Genomic DNA, 18,095 nt, shown 5'->3' on the forward strand with positions numbered 1-18,095 from the left:
TGACTTTACAGGTCAGAGACAACATTTTTTTAAGAATATAGAAGCAGTTTTCTCTTTCACCTTTGACCTTTCCAGCAGGAAGATAGTAGGAAGGACCTGAAACTTTAATGTCATTATCACACACTGGAGAGAGACAGACATATGGATGTTGTATTTGGTGACACTGTGGGTTTTGAACTTGTGCAAATTAAAGTCAGTTTTTATTATATATATAATATACATATATATATATGTATATATGTATATTATATATATAATAAAAACTGACTTTAATTTGCACAAGTTCAAAACCCACAGTGTCACCAAATACAACATCCATATATATATATATATATATATATATATATATATATATATATATATATATATATATATATATATATAATATACATATATATATATATATATGTATATATATATATATATATATATATATATAGATATTTATACATATATATATATATTATATATATATATATATATATATATATATATATATATATATATATATATTTATATACATATATATATATATTTGATTTGAACCATGACAAGATCTTTTCAGGACATGCATCTATGACCTGTTTAGACTTTAACCCTCTTATTACAGTATGTTGCAGGTCAAGTTGACCTCAAATTGCTAAGGCTTGTCATTGCCATAGTACATATGATATTTATTTAACCCTTGTGCAGACATGGGGTCTATTTGACTCATCTGAAAAGTTTAATGTGTCATAACTTGGGTTTCCTTCCACATATTTGCCTGAAATTTACCAGGACTGTTCCAAATTATGAACATTGCAAGTAAAATGAATACTTTCCTCCTCAAGTCCTCCCGAGTCAATTTGACCCAGCCACATTTAGTGGGCAATAGGTCACACTTTTGCCCTTTTCAGCTCAATGAACATACATACAGACACAAAAATGCACACATAAAATGTCCACTAACACACACACTCAAAACACACACTCACACCCCCCACACACACACACACAAATTGGGCATTGCATTTCATTAGGCCTCCAGAAAAAAAAAGCCACACATTTGTAAATATTTCACTCTTTTGTTATGCCTTTGCCTAGCAGAGGGCAAAATATGATCTAACGAAATGATGCTACACACACACACGTTGTGTTTTCATATGCCCCGAGATAGATTCATTTCAATTATGCAACACCTTCTAACAGACAAATTTGCTGCGGTCTCCGACATCTGGACACGCTTCAACAAGAACTGTGCTGAGAGTTTCACTCCAGGAGAACACATGACCATAGATGAACAGCTGTTCCCTACCAAGGTTCGTTGTCCATTCACACAGTATATCGCAACCAAGCCAGACAAATTTGGGATCAAGTTCTGGATGGCCACGGATTTGGAGACCAAATATGTCTGCAATGCATCTCCTTACTTGGGAAAGGACCCCAGTCATCAGAAGGGAGAGAGGCTGGCAGAGAGCGTGGTCATGAATCTGATGGAGCCATTTTTGGATGATGGCAGAAATGTCACGTCGGTCAATTTCTTTACTTCACTGTCACTGTTCTTCTTTTGTTCTTCTTGAAGACCTGACACACCTCATCTTCACTGAACTGAATTTTAGGTGTGTTGGAGTCTGTGTTTACAGGAGGTGAGAATTGGGCTTTTTCAAACCTGCAGTAGAACTCATTCAGGTCGTCTGCCAGTTGTTGATTCACCACAGTGCTGGGGGATGGTGTCGTGTAGTTGGTGATGGCTTTCAGACCTTTGCACACTGAAGCTGAGTCGTTAGTGGAAAACTGAGCCCGTAGCTTTTCAGAATAATTTCTCTTTGCCACTCTGATCTCCTTTTCTAGTGTGTATTTGGCCTGTTTGTACAAGACTCTATCCCCATGAGCACTTTGCACAAAAATGCTGAAAGCAGCACATGCGAGAACCAGAAACTGAGGTTTGTTGGATGGATATGTTTCCTACTGTAAGTGCAACGTGTCAAAGTGGTACAAGAGGTGTGATTCCCCCCTGTTGAGATTTTCACAGTTCTTCAGCTTGATTCTCCTCCTGCTTTTGTTGTGCAAACACCCCCATCACCTGTGAGGCCAGGCACATTTGTTCACTCAGAGTAGCCCAGATCCAAGGCAGGCCAAACCTCTCTGTGTGACATGGAAACCTTCAGAAATGCCCAAATAAATAAATGCCTAAATAAATGCAAAATAGTCTGTTTTGTTTATAAAAAATTGTGTGAAAATAGAATGAAAAGTTGCTAATACAATGACATGGGGTCTATTTGACTCATCTGGAAAGTTTAATGTGTCATAACTTGGGTTTCCTTCCACATATTTGCCTGAAATTTACCAGCATTGTTCCAAATTATGAACTTTGCATGTAAAATTAATTTTGTCTATTTTCGTTGAACTATTTGTTCATAAAATAAATACTTTACTCCTGAGTAAATTTGACTCGGCCACATTTAGTGGGCAATAGGTCACACTTTTGCCCTTTTCAGTGCAATGAACATACATACAGACACAAAAATGCACACATAAAATGTACACTAACACACGTACCCAAAACACACACACGCGCGCGCGCACACGTGCACTCACACACACACACACACACACACACACACACACACACACACACACACACACACACTGGGCATTGCATTTCATTAGGCCTCCAGAAAAAAAAGCTACACATTTGTAAATATTTCACACTTTTGATATGCCTTTGCCTAGTAGAGGGCAAAATATTATCTAACGAAATGATGCTACACACACACACACACACGTTTTCATATTCAAATCCTGTTTTCTCTCTCTTATTTATGAATTTAGTTGCTTCAGTCAGCTTTGACCTGGGGATGTTTGACATACACCAACCAGTGGTTATCCAAAATAATATTTAATAATTTTACCCAAAAACATGGCATAATTTCATGAGGTTTCTTGTTTATAAATTAAATATAAAAAAAATAAAGCATAAGAGGTGTAAAGGAAGTTTTATTCACAATAAATTATGCCATGTTTTTGAGTGGTGTGTGTGTGTGTGTGTGTGTGTGTGTGTGTGTGTGTGTGTGTGTGTGTGTGTGTGTGGCCCGTTTTTGGGTGATCAGATGGCATCTGGTAGGCAAAATAGACATAACAAGTGTAAAATGTTTACAAATATAAGCTGATCACACAGAATGCTGATCATTGTAGAATTTTTGATTTATAAGCATTCAAGTAAATTTGACCTGGAAAAAAACAGGTTTTATTATTTACTGACATTAAAAATGGTCAAAGTGGTTTTAATTTAATTTAGAGACGTTTCATTGGTTAATGCCAGCAGCTGTTACACTGATCACAGCGCCACCTGGTGGATTAATGCGTCATTGCAACAGACGCGCGTAGGGGGCGTGAATAAGGCAGCTACTCATTAACTACGTCAGAGCGGGGGAACAAGATCATTGTAGCACTCCTGGTGGATGTCTGACAGAATCACACAGTAATCATGCATTGATCATGCAATAGTCAAACAGCAATTCTGAGCTGCTGCATCTGTATACCGGTCTGTTGTGGTGAAGAAAGAGCTGAGCCGCAAGGTGAAGCTCTCTATTTACCAGTCGATCTACGTTCCTACCCTTACCTATGGTCATGAGCTTTGGGTCATGACCGAAAGGACAAGATCCCGGATACAGGCGGCCGAAATGAGTTTCCTCCGCAGGGTGGCTGGGCGCTCCCTTAGAGATAGGGTGAGGAGCTCGGTCACTCGGGAGGAGCTCAGAGTAGAGCCGCTACTCCACCACATCGAGAGGAGTCAGCTGAGGTGGCTCAGGCATCTGTTTCGGATGCCTCCTGGACGTCTCCCTGGGGAGGTGTTCCAGGCATGTCCAACTGGGAGGCAGCCCCGGGGAAGACCTAGGACACGCTGGAGGGACTATGTCTCTTGGTTGGCCTGGGAACGCCTCGGTATTCCCCCAGAAGAGCTGGAGGGAGTGTCTGGGGAGAGGGAAGTCTGGGCTTCCCTGCTTAGACTGCTGCCCCCGCGACCCGGCCCCGGATAAGCGGTAGAAAATGGATGGATGGATGGATGGATGGATGGATATCTATGCCGATCCCTATATAGCCAGAGGTGACGGCGGCAAGGAAAAACTCCCTGAGATGATATAAGGAAGAAACCTTGAGAGGAACCAGGCTCAGAAGGGAACCCATCCTCGTTTGGGTGACACGCTACAGTAAATAATGTAATGTCTATTCTACAACAGTTTATAATAGTGCCACCGAGAGCTCCTGAGAAACTAATGGTTCATCACAAACTCAGAGTTCAGCACAGACATGATTGCTGATATATACCAGACCATACAGCTGACTGACACAACATTGGTCCAAAGAAGGCATGAAAGTCTCTGGGAGGCTCCATCCACAACAATCCCATGAGACACAGGCTGACCATGCAGATCAATCCCTGGCAGGGTGACCACCGGGCGATGAGACTCCAACCAGGGGTAGAAAATCAGGATTGACGAAGAAGCTCCATAAGAAGAGACAATCAGGCTATGAACTCGGAACACCGGGAGTGGCATATATAGCTCGACAGGGACAGAGAAAAATTGTTAGGTATGATTGTAATCAGGTGATGGACAATGTACATTTTATGCAAAGTGCAGACAGGGACTCTGGCAAGACTAGCTATGACAGCATAACTAAAAGTCTAGAGCCAGAAAGTGTGACAGACATGAGATCTTCCTGGCATGTAAAGCATCCCACCACTCCACAGTCTGCAACCCTGAGTGACTTGCGAGGGTGGTAAGCCGACAACATCCAGACATTCCTGTTCACCAAACACTCTATGCCTACAGTATGAACCCTTCAGATGTACTCCTTTACCCTGGACTTAAACACTTAGACTGTGTCTGAGTCCCGAGCACTAAATGGAAGTCTGTTCCATAACTAGGGGCTCTGTGAGAAAAAGCTCTGCCCCTGCTGTAGCCTTTTGTATTTGAGGTACTACCAAATAGCCTGTACCTTTTGATCGAAGTAGGCATGAAGAATCATAAAAAAACAAACGATCTCTCAAGTACTGTGGCGTGAAACCATTAAGTGCTTTATAGGTTTGTAATAGTATTTTATAATCAATGCAAAACTTGACTGGGAGCCAATGCAATCATTGTGACAATGACTGTGATCCAGACATTGTATATCTGATGCTACACCATTCTACTTGCCTAGAGAGTTTACAAAATCAAAAGAAAGGAAAGGTCTCAAGAACCATTTAACTCTGAAAATTTAGCTCTCTTTTCCTACAAAGATTAAATTTGCACTGCTATTTCTTGTTTAAAATGAAAAGTTACTTTCCTAAAAAATACAATTGGGAAAGAACAAATAATATACCATACTGCATACTCAGAATGCAAACTTATGAATACTGTGTGTGCGTTTGTGTGTATGACAGATTTTTACCTGAAAGGGCAAATAGTGCAAATTTTGCATCTAATGTGGGCATGAAAAACAATAAAAAAACTAAAACACCAAATGCACCAAATACTTTTCACTCAATCAGTGGGCCTGCTCCTCCACACTTCAAGCACTTTTGCACACACAGTGTTGTGTGCCGGCTATGCCCTCTATATGGCCACTCCTTCAATGGCACATACAGTGACCATTAAATTGGATCTTTAAGTGGATCAGGGAGCATGGTCATTGTTGCCCAGCCTGCTGTTCTGGGTAAAAAGCTGAGCAAGCAAGGACCCTGGCAGTGTTGTTTATGGCAGGGGATGTGGTAGCCTAGTGGTTAAGGTGTTGGGCTACCAATCAGAAGGTTGTGAGTTCAATTCCCACATCCACTAAGCTGCCACTGCTGGGCCCCTGAGCAAGGCCCTTAACCCTCAATTGCTCATGTTGTATGAAAAAAACAAGATAAAATGTAAGTCGCTCTGGATAAGGGCGTCTGCTAAATGCTGTAAATGTTTATTCATGGTGAAGTCAGCCCATGGTCAGAGAGACTGGAAAGTTAGACCTCACAAAAGAGTATTGGCAGGTGGCCGCATTTTCCACTGGCAGTACCAATATTTCCCATTTAGTCGGCATAGAGCCCCCAGTTATTTTTTAAATAATAATGGACAATGCGCTGAAACCCCATCGGTCCTATGCAGACGAAATACCTAGATGCCATCGTTATTCACTCCACCATTTGTTCAGACCACATATGCCATCTGGGGGAGGTGTTAGAAAGTCTGAGGAAGCAGGGCTGACTGCAAACCAAACCAAATACAGATATTTTTAAATGTTTGAAAGAAAATCTATTTATCAATCTATAATGTCTATAATCTATATTGTTCAAAAAAAGGAACACTTAATCATCACAGTATACCACCAAGTCATTTAAACTCCAGGGATAGTACTTCAATTAGGATGCACACGTTGTCCAGCTACTCCAGGATGCCCCATCCATACATGTGTCTCCCAGCAAAGTTTCAAGAGCATGAAGGAGATACTGGGAGACAAGCTGTTACATGAGGATAGCTGGACAGGGCCATAGGAGAGAAACAACAAATCAGTTCCTTAGGAACAGGAAGAGCACTGCCAGAATCTTACAAAAGGACCTCTAGTATGCTACTTGTGTGCAATTGTCTGACCAAACTGTCAGAAACACTCTCCATTATGGTGGCATGAAGGCCTGTCTTCCTGTTTGCAAGAATTATCAGGTCTGCGGCTGGCACCCTGTACTCTTCATGGATGAGAGAAGATTCACAGTGAGAACATGTGACAGAGGTGAAAGAGTCCAAAGATGCTGTGGTGAAGGTTATGTTGCCTGCACATCCTCCATTTGCTAGCCAACATTAGCCTTACTGCTGTTAGGTACTGGAATGAATTCATCAGAGATATTGTTAGAACCTATGCTGGTGCAGTGGGCCCTGGGTTTCTCCTGGTGCATGACAATGCTCAGCCATACAGTATGTGGCTAGAGAGTGTAGGCAGTATCTGCATGACAAAGGCATTGATGCCATTGACTGCCTTTCATGTTCTCCAGACATATAATTGAGAACCTCTGGAATGTTATGTATTGGAGCATCTGAAACCACACACTGTAAAATGTAATTAATTGACCTTACTTAAAAAAAGGATGCAAACTCGTTGCCTCAAAAAAATTAAGCAAAGTAAGCTTAAGATTAGTGAGTTAGAAAAGCTTGTTTATTTTAAGTGTGCAGTACTAAATCAAGTAGTACCACTAACATGTTTTTTTATGTTCATGAAACTTAATGGACATGCTTAGTGTTAACTTAATTTTTTCATTTTGTGTGGATTGCTTGATATAAATTTAACCCCACTTGGAATTGCTAAATACCTACAACTTAACACTTAGTTCTGCTCAATCATTTTTCAAGTTCACTTAAATTAAAGAAAACAATTTCCTTGAATGGGTCCTTGTTGCAGCTGCCCAGGATTGGGTCCAACCTGTAGCCTTTTCTCTCCCCCATTTCTTATCTATTTTTGCTGTTACTATCTAATAAAGGCAAACACACCACAAACATATACATTAAAAGAACACTCACTGGGTTGATTCAGATCCATTACAACATTTATTTAATGCACATTCAAGTACAAAACAGCAGCTAAACAACAAAGTTGTTGTTTATTTAACTGTAGAAAAAAAACTTGGAAAAATATAAAAAAATAAAACCACATTTCTGTGAGCTAAAAAGTGTCTCCCAATATTAAACAGGTAAACACCTGATAACTACAGGACTTCAGTGCATGCAAAATCAGTGCATTTCTGATCAAAACTGAAAGTACAACAAATGCTTTTTGTTTCCTAGTCCAAGCATCACAGTCTGAATGAAGTTGAGTGTATTTGCCATGCATTTTGGGTAATCCAAATGCAATGCATATGTAAGCCCAAACAACAGACAAACTGCCTGAGGCAAGTTTTTAATATGATCCATGACAATACCTCCCTCCAGAATGATGGCAGTGGAGATCGGCTGGAGGTCCACTGAGCTTTGACCCTCGTGGGGACTATCTTCACTGACAACTGTCAGCACACCAACAGTGATGCATTCTAGGGCCTCGTCTCTTGCTGTATCCTACAAAGACACACATTCTTCAGCATTGCAATTTATGCTATTCTAAAACATTTATTTTTAGTGTTGTAATGTTATCAGAGAATATGGCTTTAAATATGTTTTCACAGTGGATTGTTACAATAAAGCAAACAAAAAATATAAAAAAATATATTTGGTATGGTTAAACTAAAGCTATGGAGATACAACAAGGTCTATACATTCTTGAACAGTGACACTGACTTTTCAACATAGACTCCTACTCCTTAGATTTGATATTAATGAATGTGTATAACGTTTATGTGAAAAATTTTATTTTTATTTACTGGCTGTTTACATATCTCTCAGATTAGTTGTGGAGGTATTGCTATACAAAATATATCAGTCACTGTACAAAATGTATATCGAGCAGATAGAATTAAATCTACTATGTCAACACAGGTATAGCTTTATATTCATGCAGACCAAACTTTTTCTTATGTGCAAGTACTTACAGAGCAGGTCTTGTAGAATTCACTGGAGTCGTCACCGAGTAAAATGGGAATGCCTTTGAGGACAACAGAGCGAAGTACTGCCACGTCTGGTGTCTAATGATACACAGAGAGAGAAAAGACCAGTTAACAGAGTAATTTGCAAGGCACAAGCAGACAGGAAATAAAATAGGTTGGTCTGGATCGGCTCATTTAGAACTTGATTGTTGAACTATCATACAGATCAAAAGCAAAATGAACCTACTTACCTACATGTGCTGCATCAGCTCCCTGAGTTTCTGGCCAACAGTTCCCTTTTTTGTTTTGAAAAGTTCTATGAAACGTGGGGCGTACTGGTCCAGAGCCTCAAAGAAGTCTCCCTCAAGATTCTTACTGGCGATTCTATTAAACTCAGCAAACACCTGAAAAAGTAGAGAGAGGGGTGGGTAGGGATGGAGAGGTGGCAGAGGTATTAACATTCCAAGTGTTTTGATTTCTAGCCACACACCTTGAATTTATTTTTGATTTGCATTATTTTATTGGTTGAGAATCAAAATAGCTTACCTGTCTCTCTGTAAAGAGTGCTGGCCATCGTTCAACCATGGTCTGTACAGCAGGCTCCTTTTTTTACAATTTCTTGTCTGCGTAATGGGAATGATTGGTCCATCATTTGTGAAATGAGAGTGCCATTTGGTTGTTTTTTCTTCATTTCTTCCACTAGAACCATTCTGGCATTTTCAAGGCTTGTTTCATCATGTCCTTCAGGTAAGTTAGGCAGGTAGTTTGCTTCACCTCTTTTTGGCCGTTTGAGATTCTTGCTTGAGGATTCTCCCTCTGGGTTGCCTTTACTTCTTTTGCCACCATTGATTGCTACATCCTCACATCTAGCTTTTCGAAGCTTTGTGCGATAATTGGCCATCTTAAATTTAAGGCTGTTTTTCCAGCCATACCATCTGTGTGGTCCAGGCTCAGTGAGGCTGGGGTATTTGCTAATCAGTGCTTTTGCAACACTGCTGAAGTCATCATCATCAGGGTAAGCCTTGAAACGGTACATCGTCTCAGCAAGCCTTTCTAGTATGTCATGCTTCATATCTCGTGGTAGAGTCATACGTGTTTCATCTTTCATAAAGGCAAGATCTGCCTGTCTGAGCCTATACTCAACATCTACTGAGAAATTGGGTATGTCAAATAAGTCTGGCCACTGTTGTCTTAGTGATGGTGATGCTCCTACAGTCGACAGGATCTCAGTGTCTGCTGTGCTGCTCTCAGTGTCTGATGTTGTGGTGGGTGATGACAATGCTGTTAAATGGAGACTCACAAGAGGGATGATTTTGACTGTAGCTCTTTCAGGTAAATCAGTTATTTCAGTCAAATTGCAGAGGGCATTATTGAAGTCTTGATCTTCATACTGCAGTTTAAAGTCATACTGCAGTGACAGTTTATCCACCAGTTGCACTTTGAATTCTTCAATGGACTGTGGTCTCTTATTTAAAGTCAGCTTCCTTATATCATCTTCAGCGATGATGACTCTCAGCAACAACCTCTGGTCCATTTTGATAACTGTTGACAAACTCAGCATAATATGTGCCGTTTACGTGTGACAAGCTGCTTGTCTCCAACTCTGTAAAGTGAAATCGGGAAAACATCATTTAGTTCAGACAACTGAGTGACAGAGAACGTGGACAAATGGCTACTACAGAGCTCGTATGCTCTAAGATGCTCATTGTACCATGATGTCATGAGTCTGCTGACAAATATTATGTCTGTATTGATCACCACAATCTTTGCTATTTGTCTGAAATCTGGGAGCCCTGAGCACGATCCAAAGGAAATAACCATATTAGCACTGTACTTAATGCCATCTATGCAAACAGAAGCTGCTACAAGGACTGTGTTCTGGTAGTTATTCATGAGATAGAGACAGTTCTTCACATTTTCAGGAAATGAAGCAACAATTACAGACTTCACTTTGTTAATTTCAACAGATGGCTTGAAAAAGGAGGTAGCAGCTAAATGGAAGGCTATCATATGCTGGTGTCTGACAGCTAAAGTAAGTGGTATGTTCTTGAAATTGTGAATGTGATGCACAACTTTCTTGAAGAACTTGTGTTTGCCTTCAAAACGCAAAACGCATCACACAATGGACCAAAAGTTTGAATTAGTTGAGGGTAGTGCTCAATGTAGTGGTGCTTCGGTCGTAGCTTCTCATTCGGGAAAACCTTCTGAAATATATCTCTATGTTCTGCAATCTTGCAGTCAAGAAAGCACACTGACTCCTCTGAGAAGCTTGCAGACACTGACAATTCCACTACATCGGAGGAGCGAAATTTAGGGTGTAGATTTCCAAGTACCCAGTAAATGGCACATAGTTTGTGTTTCTTTCTGGAGGTTCCCAAGGGGTTAGCCACCTCAAAATCATCTATGTACAAGTAAAGAGCAATCCTGAATTCTTCCTCTGTCAAGAGAGAATTGTCTTTAAACCGGGAACCATCCCTGTGAGATCTGTATCCTTGTGACAAATTTGTCTCAGCTGACATGGCCTTATCTAAAATGTCTCCATTGTTTAGTAATGTCTGCAGCATTTTAGTATGGGGATATACACAATTGTCTGCCTGTCATTTTTTAGGACAAACTCAACAGGCGTTACCACTGAGAATTCTTTTGAAATGTATGATGTTCGCTTGCTAGTGGTTGACAATGACCCCCCAGTAGAAGTGAATTTCAGGAATAAATTATTCTCAGTAAATACTTTAGCCATCTCACTAACTAAAGAGTCCTCAACATCTCCACAATGTTGATTTAGTATTTTTCCAACAGATGTATGTAACAATGGCTGTGAAAGCACATAAATTTGGTTGATCTGCTTTATAACTTCTTGCAGGGCATTTTCAGAGATGTTAAGAATTGATGACATTTTCAGAAAAAGAGCAGCTACATTATGTTCCAACTGACTCTCCAAGTTCTCCACATCTTCACTGAGCTCAGTAACCTCAAACTCAACCTCATCAGTTTCAGGGGCACTATCCTCGGGTTGAATATTTATATGAGGTGAAGGTTCCTCAAGTTCATTATGTGACACAATTTCAGGTTTGAATGCCATCTTATTGTGGTCTTGATGTTCTTTGCTTTTATGTGCATTAAAAGTTGAATAAACATTGCTCTGAAAGTTACAGCCTTGATATGGACAAGAAACCTTTTGCTTCAGCTTCAAATGTCTTCGTAAATGGGTAAAAAAGTCAGCTTCAGTGCAAGGCTCCACGAAGTCACACAGCTGACAATGGAAAGCAGTTTCACCCATGTTCCCTAGGTCCTTTTGAGTGTGCCATGTTGATAAATGGACTTTGAGTGCATTGAAAGATTTAAATGTGCACAGGCATTCCTTATGAAGGCATGGTAGTGGTGATATTCGAGTGTGGCACCCATGTTTTAAGCGGTAATGCTTAAGTAAATAGCCCCTCTTTTCAGCACAAAATGTGCAGTACTTACACGTCCACTGCATATGAAACGGTTTGTCTCTTTGAAAAATCTGAAAAGAAAGAAAAGATAATTTTAGCATCAAGCCTAGCAATATAAAAAGACAAAAACACTAACATGCAGTATCAGACCTGAAATACCAGAGCTATAGGAAAAACTAAATAATGGCAAAAATCTAATTATCAAGCTTTTAATAATTGAACTTCTTCAAGACAAGTGAACACAGCAGTACAAAAGGTAAATGGTAAATGATAAATGGTAAATGACTCACTTATGTGGTTAGACATCAAGGGAACTGTAGTCCTGGGTATGATAGACTATAAGTCGAACCCACTGTATCTATAGAGACAGTCCAGAAATACTAATTACATCAAATATTTGAAATTCCAAATATGCACAAAATATTCTGTATGATGAAATCTACTATAATATATCCCCAATCATATGTCAAAACACAGTGGTAATACTGTCTTTGATAAACACAGACTATTATTGGTAGCTAAAGTTAGCTAATTTAGCATAATCCTAACTTTACAGCCTTAAATCTTAAAATAAAATTATACATCCTGACTTGTTCTGATGTTCTGCCTGAGTTTATAAACAACAGTTATAAAGCTCAGGAAACTCACAAACCGCCGGGATCAGTCTGTCATCATGCTAGTCAGTATTCGACAAAAGTTACTGGAATGGCAGGTGTTCGTGGGCGTGGGCACTTTCGCATGACGAGCACGCCTGCGACCGTTACACTAAAGGTTTTCCTCAAGTTTAACGTGACAAAAAAGTAAAGGTACCTATTTTCAACACCGAGGAAGTTATGGATTGAAAAAATAATTAAGTATTGACAAAGTTTCATCAAGATATAGCCACGTTATGTCCATAATATAGTTAGTTAGCTAGCATTAGCCGACATTACTACACACATCATTACTAGCAAGCACAAAACACTGGCGCTGACTTAACGTACAGAAACAAAACGGTCTGCACAAGGATAAAATATTTACTCACCAAATGAGTATGCCAAGCACAAGAATCGCTGTTATGATGAAGATAAACACAAGTGCCGTTGAAGAGATATTTAGGTCCAGCTCCACCTGGTCAGTTGTGGGCATGATGTGACATGTCTGCAAAATTACGAATCCCGCCACGCCAAGACCCGCCCTACGAAGCAGCTTGATTGGTTGGGGTTAGGCATAACCTAGGCATAAACTTAACCTCGAGTGGTTAAGGTTGTTCAGGGGATATGACCTGTACAAATTAGGTTACGTTGACTTGTGTAAGCATGGATGCCTGGCCAATAGTAGCTATTGAAGGGCGGGGCCATAGTGGGGAACAAAATATAGCGTAGAGAGGAATGATCTGCGCATGCCCACAGGTCATAAACTTACTTTTTCTAAATTAATCCAACTCAAGTAGACTGAGCTGGTAAGATTTTTCAACCTCAAAGTACAAGTAACTTACTAAAAGTGAGTGTTAATAGCAGTTGATAAAAACTGATTAAGGTCAAATTAATATTTTTAATTAAATACGATGTTAGCTTTTACAGTGCAGACTGTATAGGAGTTTTCTGATCCAGGTCAGAGAGGAGAAACATCAGGGCACTTCATACTGTAGCTAGTCTTGCCAGGATCCCTGCTTACACTTGTGAATGCACACAATGTATATTGTAATTATATTGTAAATATACCCCATTGTAAATCGATTTACAATATTAAAAGGCAATATTTATACATTTAATATACAAAATTTATAAATTCACGATAAAGTGAATCTTAAATTAGAACTCTTGAAACACAATGCAAAATGTATTAAACAGTAAACCTTTCACTCATTTGGGTGCGTTTTACCTACAGCATCGACCACGCTGCTGCTTCATGAATTTCAGGTCAATTTTCAGGTCAATGCTGTAGGTAAAACACGTAATGTAGTTTAATTTATTAGGGAATTCCTCAAGCAGAATGGATTCGACTGGCGGCGTTCTGAAAAGAAATATAAAAAAGACACATGCGCTGAATAGAGATGGTAAAAGTAGGTGGGTCCAATATTATTGGTCTTAAAAAGTGGGTGGGTCCTGTCCCACCCACATATAATGGGTCCGACGCCCATGACAACGGATATCGGATTTGGATTGGTCACACACCACCGATACCCGATCCACTCAAAATGCTTGGATCGGCACCGATACCGATCCAAAATATCGGATCAGTACATCCCTAGTTACTAACTCTGCCTAAGGCATTCAGATTTTCTCCTACATAAACTAAACTACTATCGCTATCACTAATCATCTCTAGTGTTTAGATTTGCATCTCTAAAGCTGAAATCTTCTCTGTCAGAGAGCTAACTAACATACACTTATCACAAGAAAAATTAACGCTAATGAGGGAGGAAAAATTTTAAACATCCTGCAGCTCACACACTGGACAAGCTGAAAGTTTGGCACACTTAATGATTATGTACCTTTGACTTGAATGAGATCGGAATATTAAAAAGATCTAAAGAGCGTTTCCTCCGCTAGCTGTTTGAAGAAGAAAAAAGCGTCTCCCAAAGAAGAGGAATTAAATTAACTGCATTAGAGAAGTAAAGAATTTAATGAACAAAAGCGACAATGTAAAATATTAACCAAAAAGTGAAAAAAAAAAACAGTTAAATTTAAAGACAAAGACAGGCAAGAAACTCACGGCAAATGATTCATGCACTTGTCCCAGTTCATACCATAGTACATTTTTTGATGGCCCCTCTGTTCCTCAAATTTTGTGTTCCACTTTTGGGCCCCCTCACACACACTTGGCAGTAGGATTATTAATGTTGCCAGATCCTTAAATATCCCCGGCACATAATTTGCTTGCAGTCCCCTCACCATCAGGGGATACTGCTTTGAAAACCTTGCTTCTTCCTCTTCCTCATCCTCTTCATGCTTGTCTCTTTGAGTTTGCATCTGCTTGCCCTCCTGGGTCTGCACTTGTGACTGTGTCATCATACGCCTCCGGCCCTGCAACTCTTCCTAACATTTTAATTTCCCAATCTGCTTTGTGGTGACAGGGGCTTTTTTCCACACAGTGCTCCTTGCCACCTCATCACCTGTCAGGCAGGTGCCCTTCATCAGTTGGCCACCTTAACTGGGCATTTATCCACTTGTTTGATCCTCCATAGAATCTGTTTTATATATTAATATGGATGTTACTAATCTTCTCTCCCACTGCACCACTCTTGGCTCCACCAACACGAGTGCTGTCAGTCCAGAACAGTATAGATTGTGTGAATAACTACCAAAGGTTCATCATCCACATCAAATGGATCTTTAATAAAAATGATAAAAATGATAATCAAGCAATGATATAACAACCTGACAGGGTTCTAGGGCTTCTACTAGGGCTCATAATATTGGACTCAACAGCCTGGGCTTCCAGACTCCCTTTATTTTCTCATACCAATAATCATAAAAGTTCTCAAAAACACTATGCAAAGTCCAAAATATTTCAAACTTTGTTAAGGACCTTAACTTAGTTTCTATCTGTTCTTCAGACTACCACCTCTCTACCACATTATTGTCCCTATATGTCGTCTCATCAACAATCTCTATGTCTAACACTTTCATTCACTAAACACTTTCACAAACAGTCCTTACTGCCCCCACTCTTCTTATCATGCTAATGTGTTCACTTTCATGTTCTCTTACATGTTTGCATATGTGCAAGTGTTCTAAGTGTCATATACCTTGTTCACTTTTCTATTATCCTTTTACTTACCTCTGTCACCTTATCAGCTCACAATATGAGCCATCTAAGCAACCACACTGCAACTCCATTTTCTGCTTCTAATTCTCCCAACAGTATCCCTACAACCACACGTATTACTACCACAGTAAAGAGATCGTTCATCATTCAACATTTTTACAACACATTTATTTAAATCACAGCAAATACATAATACACTTCACAATTTCCACTAAGCACCAGGGGCCCCACATCAGTACCAAGCAGTCCTATTTCATCCAACAGTGGTATCTGTGCAACACTTCAGTTGTCCCATATATGATTTTGAGCCTGTCCTCTTCCATTGCTAATCCTGCATCATTAATATGTATTGTTCTTATCTGATTAACATGCTGGCAGACTCTTTGCCAAGTCATTTCAGCAGAAGATCCATCTCCTTGCTGGGAGTCAAGTTTAAGCTATGATTGCAGTATGGAAAGAGCATTTCCAGGCTCTGCAGTTCTGAGGTTTGTCATTAAACTGGAGTAAGCCTGTAGCAACCAGCTCACGACGAGCAAGATATCGAATAAAGTCATTCACATACAAGCTGCCGTTAATGGGGTAAGTAGCTGGAATGTAGGGTGAAAGAATTGGGTGGCTTCCAGTGTACTGAGGTCTGCTATGGTGCACTGTAGCAGTATCATTGGCTTTAGAACTGCTGTGCGGCAGATGAACATCTTCACCCCATGGATGTAAGGCTGTTGTAAGATAAGATTAGGTGTAGCTGCATTGCTTTGATCTGGATAGAACAGACTGGCCTCAGGTTCAAGTTGTAAAGGTGATATCATGGCTGGGGTTTGGTTCTAGTGTTACTTGGACACCATTATCAAATAACTGCAATTCCTTCTTTTTTGGTCAGTAACATACTGTTCAGTGCAGTGTGTGGTCTCTGAAGGAATAAAGATCATCTCACTGTTAGCTTCGGCGATATCAGCTTCAAGGGCCTCTGCTTCAGTGATAGCAGCCACTGCCTCTTGTTTATACTTCAACATTTCCATAGACACATCCAACAGCTTTTTCAGCTTTAGCTTTCCTCTTTAGCATAAGAAAAGCCTTTGCTGTGACTGACCCAGTTGATGAAGCACTTAATTGTGATAAAGATGCTGAAGCGTGAGAGCATGTCTTCCATGAACCCGGTTCCAACATGATGAAGCTGGTTGCCTGTGAAAATGTTGTAGTGATCTGCTAACTTGCACTGTGTTATCTTGCTTGCTTTTGAGCCATGGTTTAACTGTGCTGCCCTTGGTATATGTGTCCTAATGTACTTTAACATCCAGTTAAACTCTTTCCGTACAGCAAGACTCTGAATATGGTTTTTCCTTCTGTCCACAGCTTTATTTGTTATGAGGTTTCATGTGCACAGGTTTCATAACAAAGTCTTTACAAACTTAACAACTTTACATGTAATATATCTCATTGTTTACATCCTTATGCATGTTATTCACAGGGTATTTAACTCAAAACTGCGGGACAAAAATTCTGATAAGTTTTATGTGCGTCCCATTACAAGCTTCAAACAAGCTAATGACATATTAGCATTATGGTGACAAATTACTCAGTGCTCACAAAACACAATACCACACATTCAAACAGTGATTTAAAACTGCAGATAAAAATAATAATTGGACAATGCATACCCACATTGCTACTAAAGGTGTATGATGCATGTACACAATCCTGCTGACAGCAAAACCATGTTTACTCATCAGCCGTGTTCTTTTCTATATCCATTGAAAAAATCATGACCGGCAGAACAGCCCGGAAACTTCAGAAGTGACGTGACTATAACAAATGTCAATTATTGAACTAATTATCACAAATGCATACTAAACAAAATTATTTACCATAAAAATAACATTTTTAGTAATCTGTTCATTAGTCTAAATATTTTACTTATGTATAACAAAACAACTTATGTTATGTGAACTGGAATCTGGTGAAAATATTTCCCCTTTAGACGTTTTGTCATTCTTGATATACAATGCAGGTTTTTGTGGTCAGACTTGGAATGGACATTTAGTGCCTTCCAGCCAGTGCCTTCACTCTTCTATGGCCTCCTTTGTAGAGATTAGCTATCAGTTTCCACATCATAGATGGATTTATCCTGCATGAGAAAAAAGTGCATGGGTGGAGTATGGCCAGGGTCCCCTGGTGAATGTAGAATCAAGAATCCATATGTGTCAGGGGAGTTTGAGGTTCTGATAAACCCTGCTGCTAGGGATTCCTCAATATAATTCTCCATAGCCTTGGTTTTGGGTATGTAAATGGCATGAATGCATCCTTTGGGTAGTGAACAATTTGGGAGGATGTTGATCCCATGGTATATGTTGAGGCAGTTGCCTATGAGTTCTTTGTTAAGCCATGCTATCTGGGGGTTGTGGTCC

The 18,095-nt window shown here is 39.7% G+C and overlaps 1 protein-coding gene and 1 long non-coding RNA gene across 2 annotated transcripts; both read right to left on the reverse strand.

Annotated features, from left to right (window-relative positions):
* Window positions 1–7,764: 7,764 nt before the first annotated feature.
* LOC132853747 (uncharacterized) lies at window positions 7,765–9,462 on the reverse strand. Its single transcript, XR_009649194.1, has 4 exons — window positions 9,050–9,462; window positions 8,755–8,907; window positions 8,510–8,602; window positions 7,765–8,039 (listed from the first exon to the last, which is right to left on the reverse strand). It is a non-coding gene; the product is annotated as an uncharacterized LOC132853747 (long non-coding RNA).
* A 1,569-nt stretch (window positions 9,463–11,031) lies between these two features.
* LOC132853746 (uncharacterized) lies at window positions 11,032–12,339 on the reverse strand. Its single transcript, XM_060881684.1, has 2 exons — window positions 12,231–12,339; window positions 11,032–12,011 (listed from the first exon to the last, which is right to left on the reverse strand). Exon 2 carries the CDS (start codon window positions 11,982–11,984, stop codon window positions 11,049–11,051), a length of 936 nt encoding a protein of 311 aa, XP_060737667.1. The 5' UTR covers window positions 11,985–12,011; window positions 12,231–12,339; the 3' UTR covers window positions 11,032–11,048.
* Window positions 12,340–18,095: the final 5,756 nt, after the last annotated feature.

This window comes from Tachysurus vachellii, chromosome 11 (assembly GCF_030014155.1).
Source record: "Tachysurus vachellii isolate PV-2020 chromosome 11, HZAU_Pvac_v1, whole genome shotgun sequence".
Taxonomy (NCBI): domain Eukaryota; kingdom Metazoa; phylum Chordata; class Actinopteri; order Siluriformes; family Bagridae; genus Tachysurus; species Tachysurus vachellii.

Bases quoted from the DNA above. Each gene is read 5' to 3' on its own strand.
- LOC132853746 (XM_060881684.1), bottom strand. From the start codon at position 11,984: ATGCAGTGGACGTGTAAGTACTGCACATTTTGTGCTGAAAAGAGGGGC.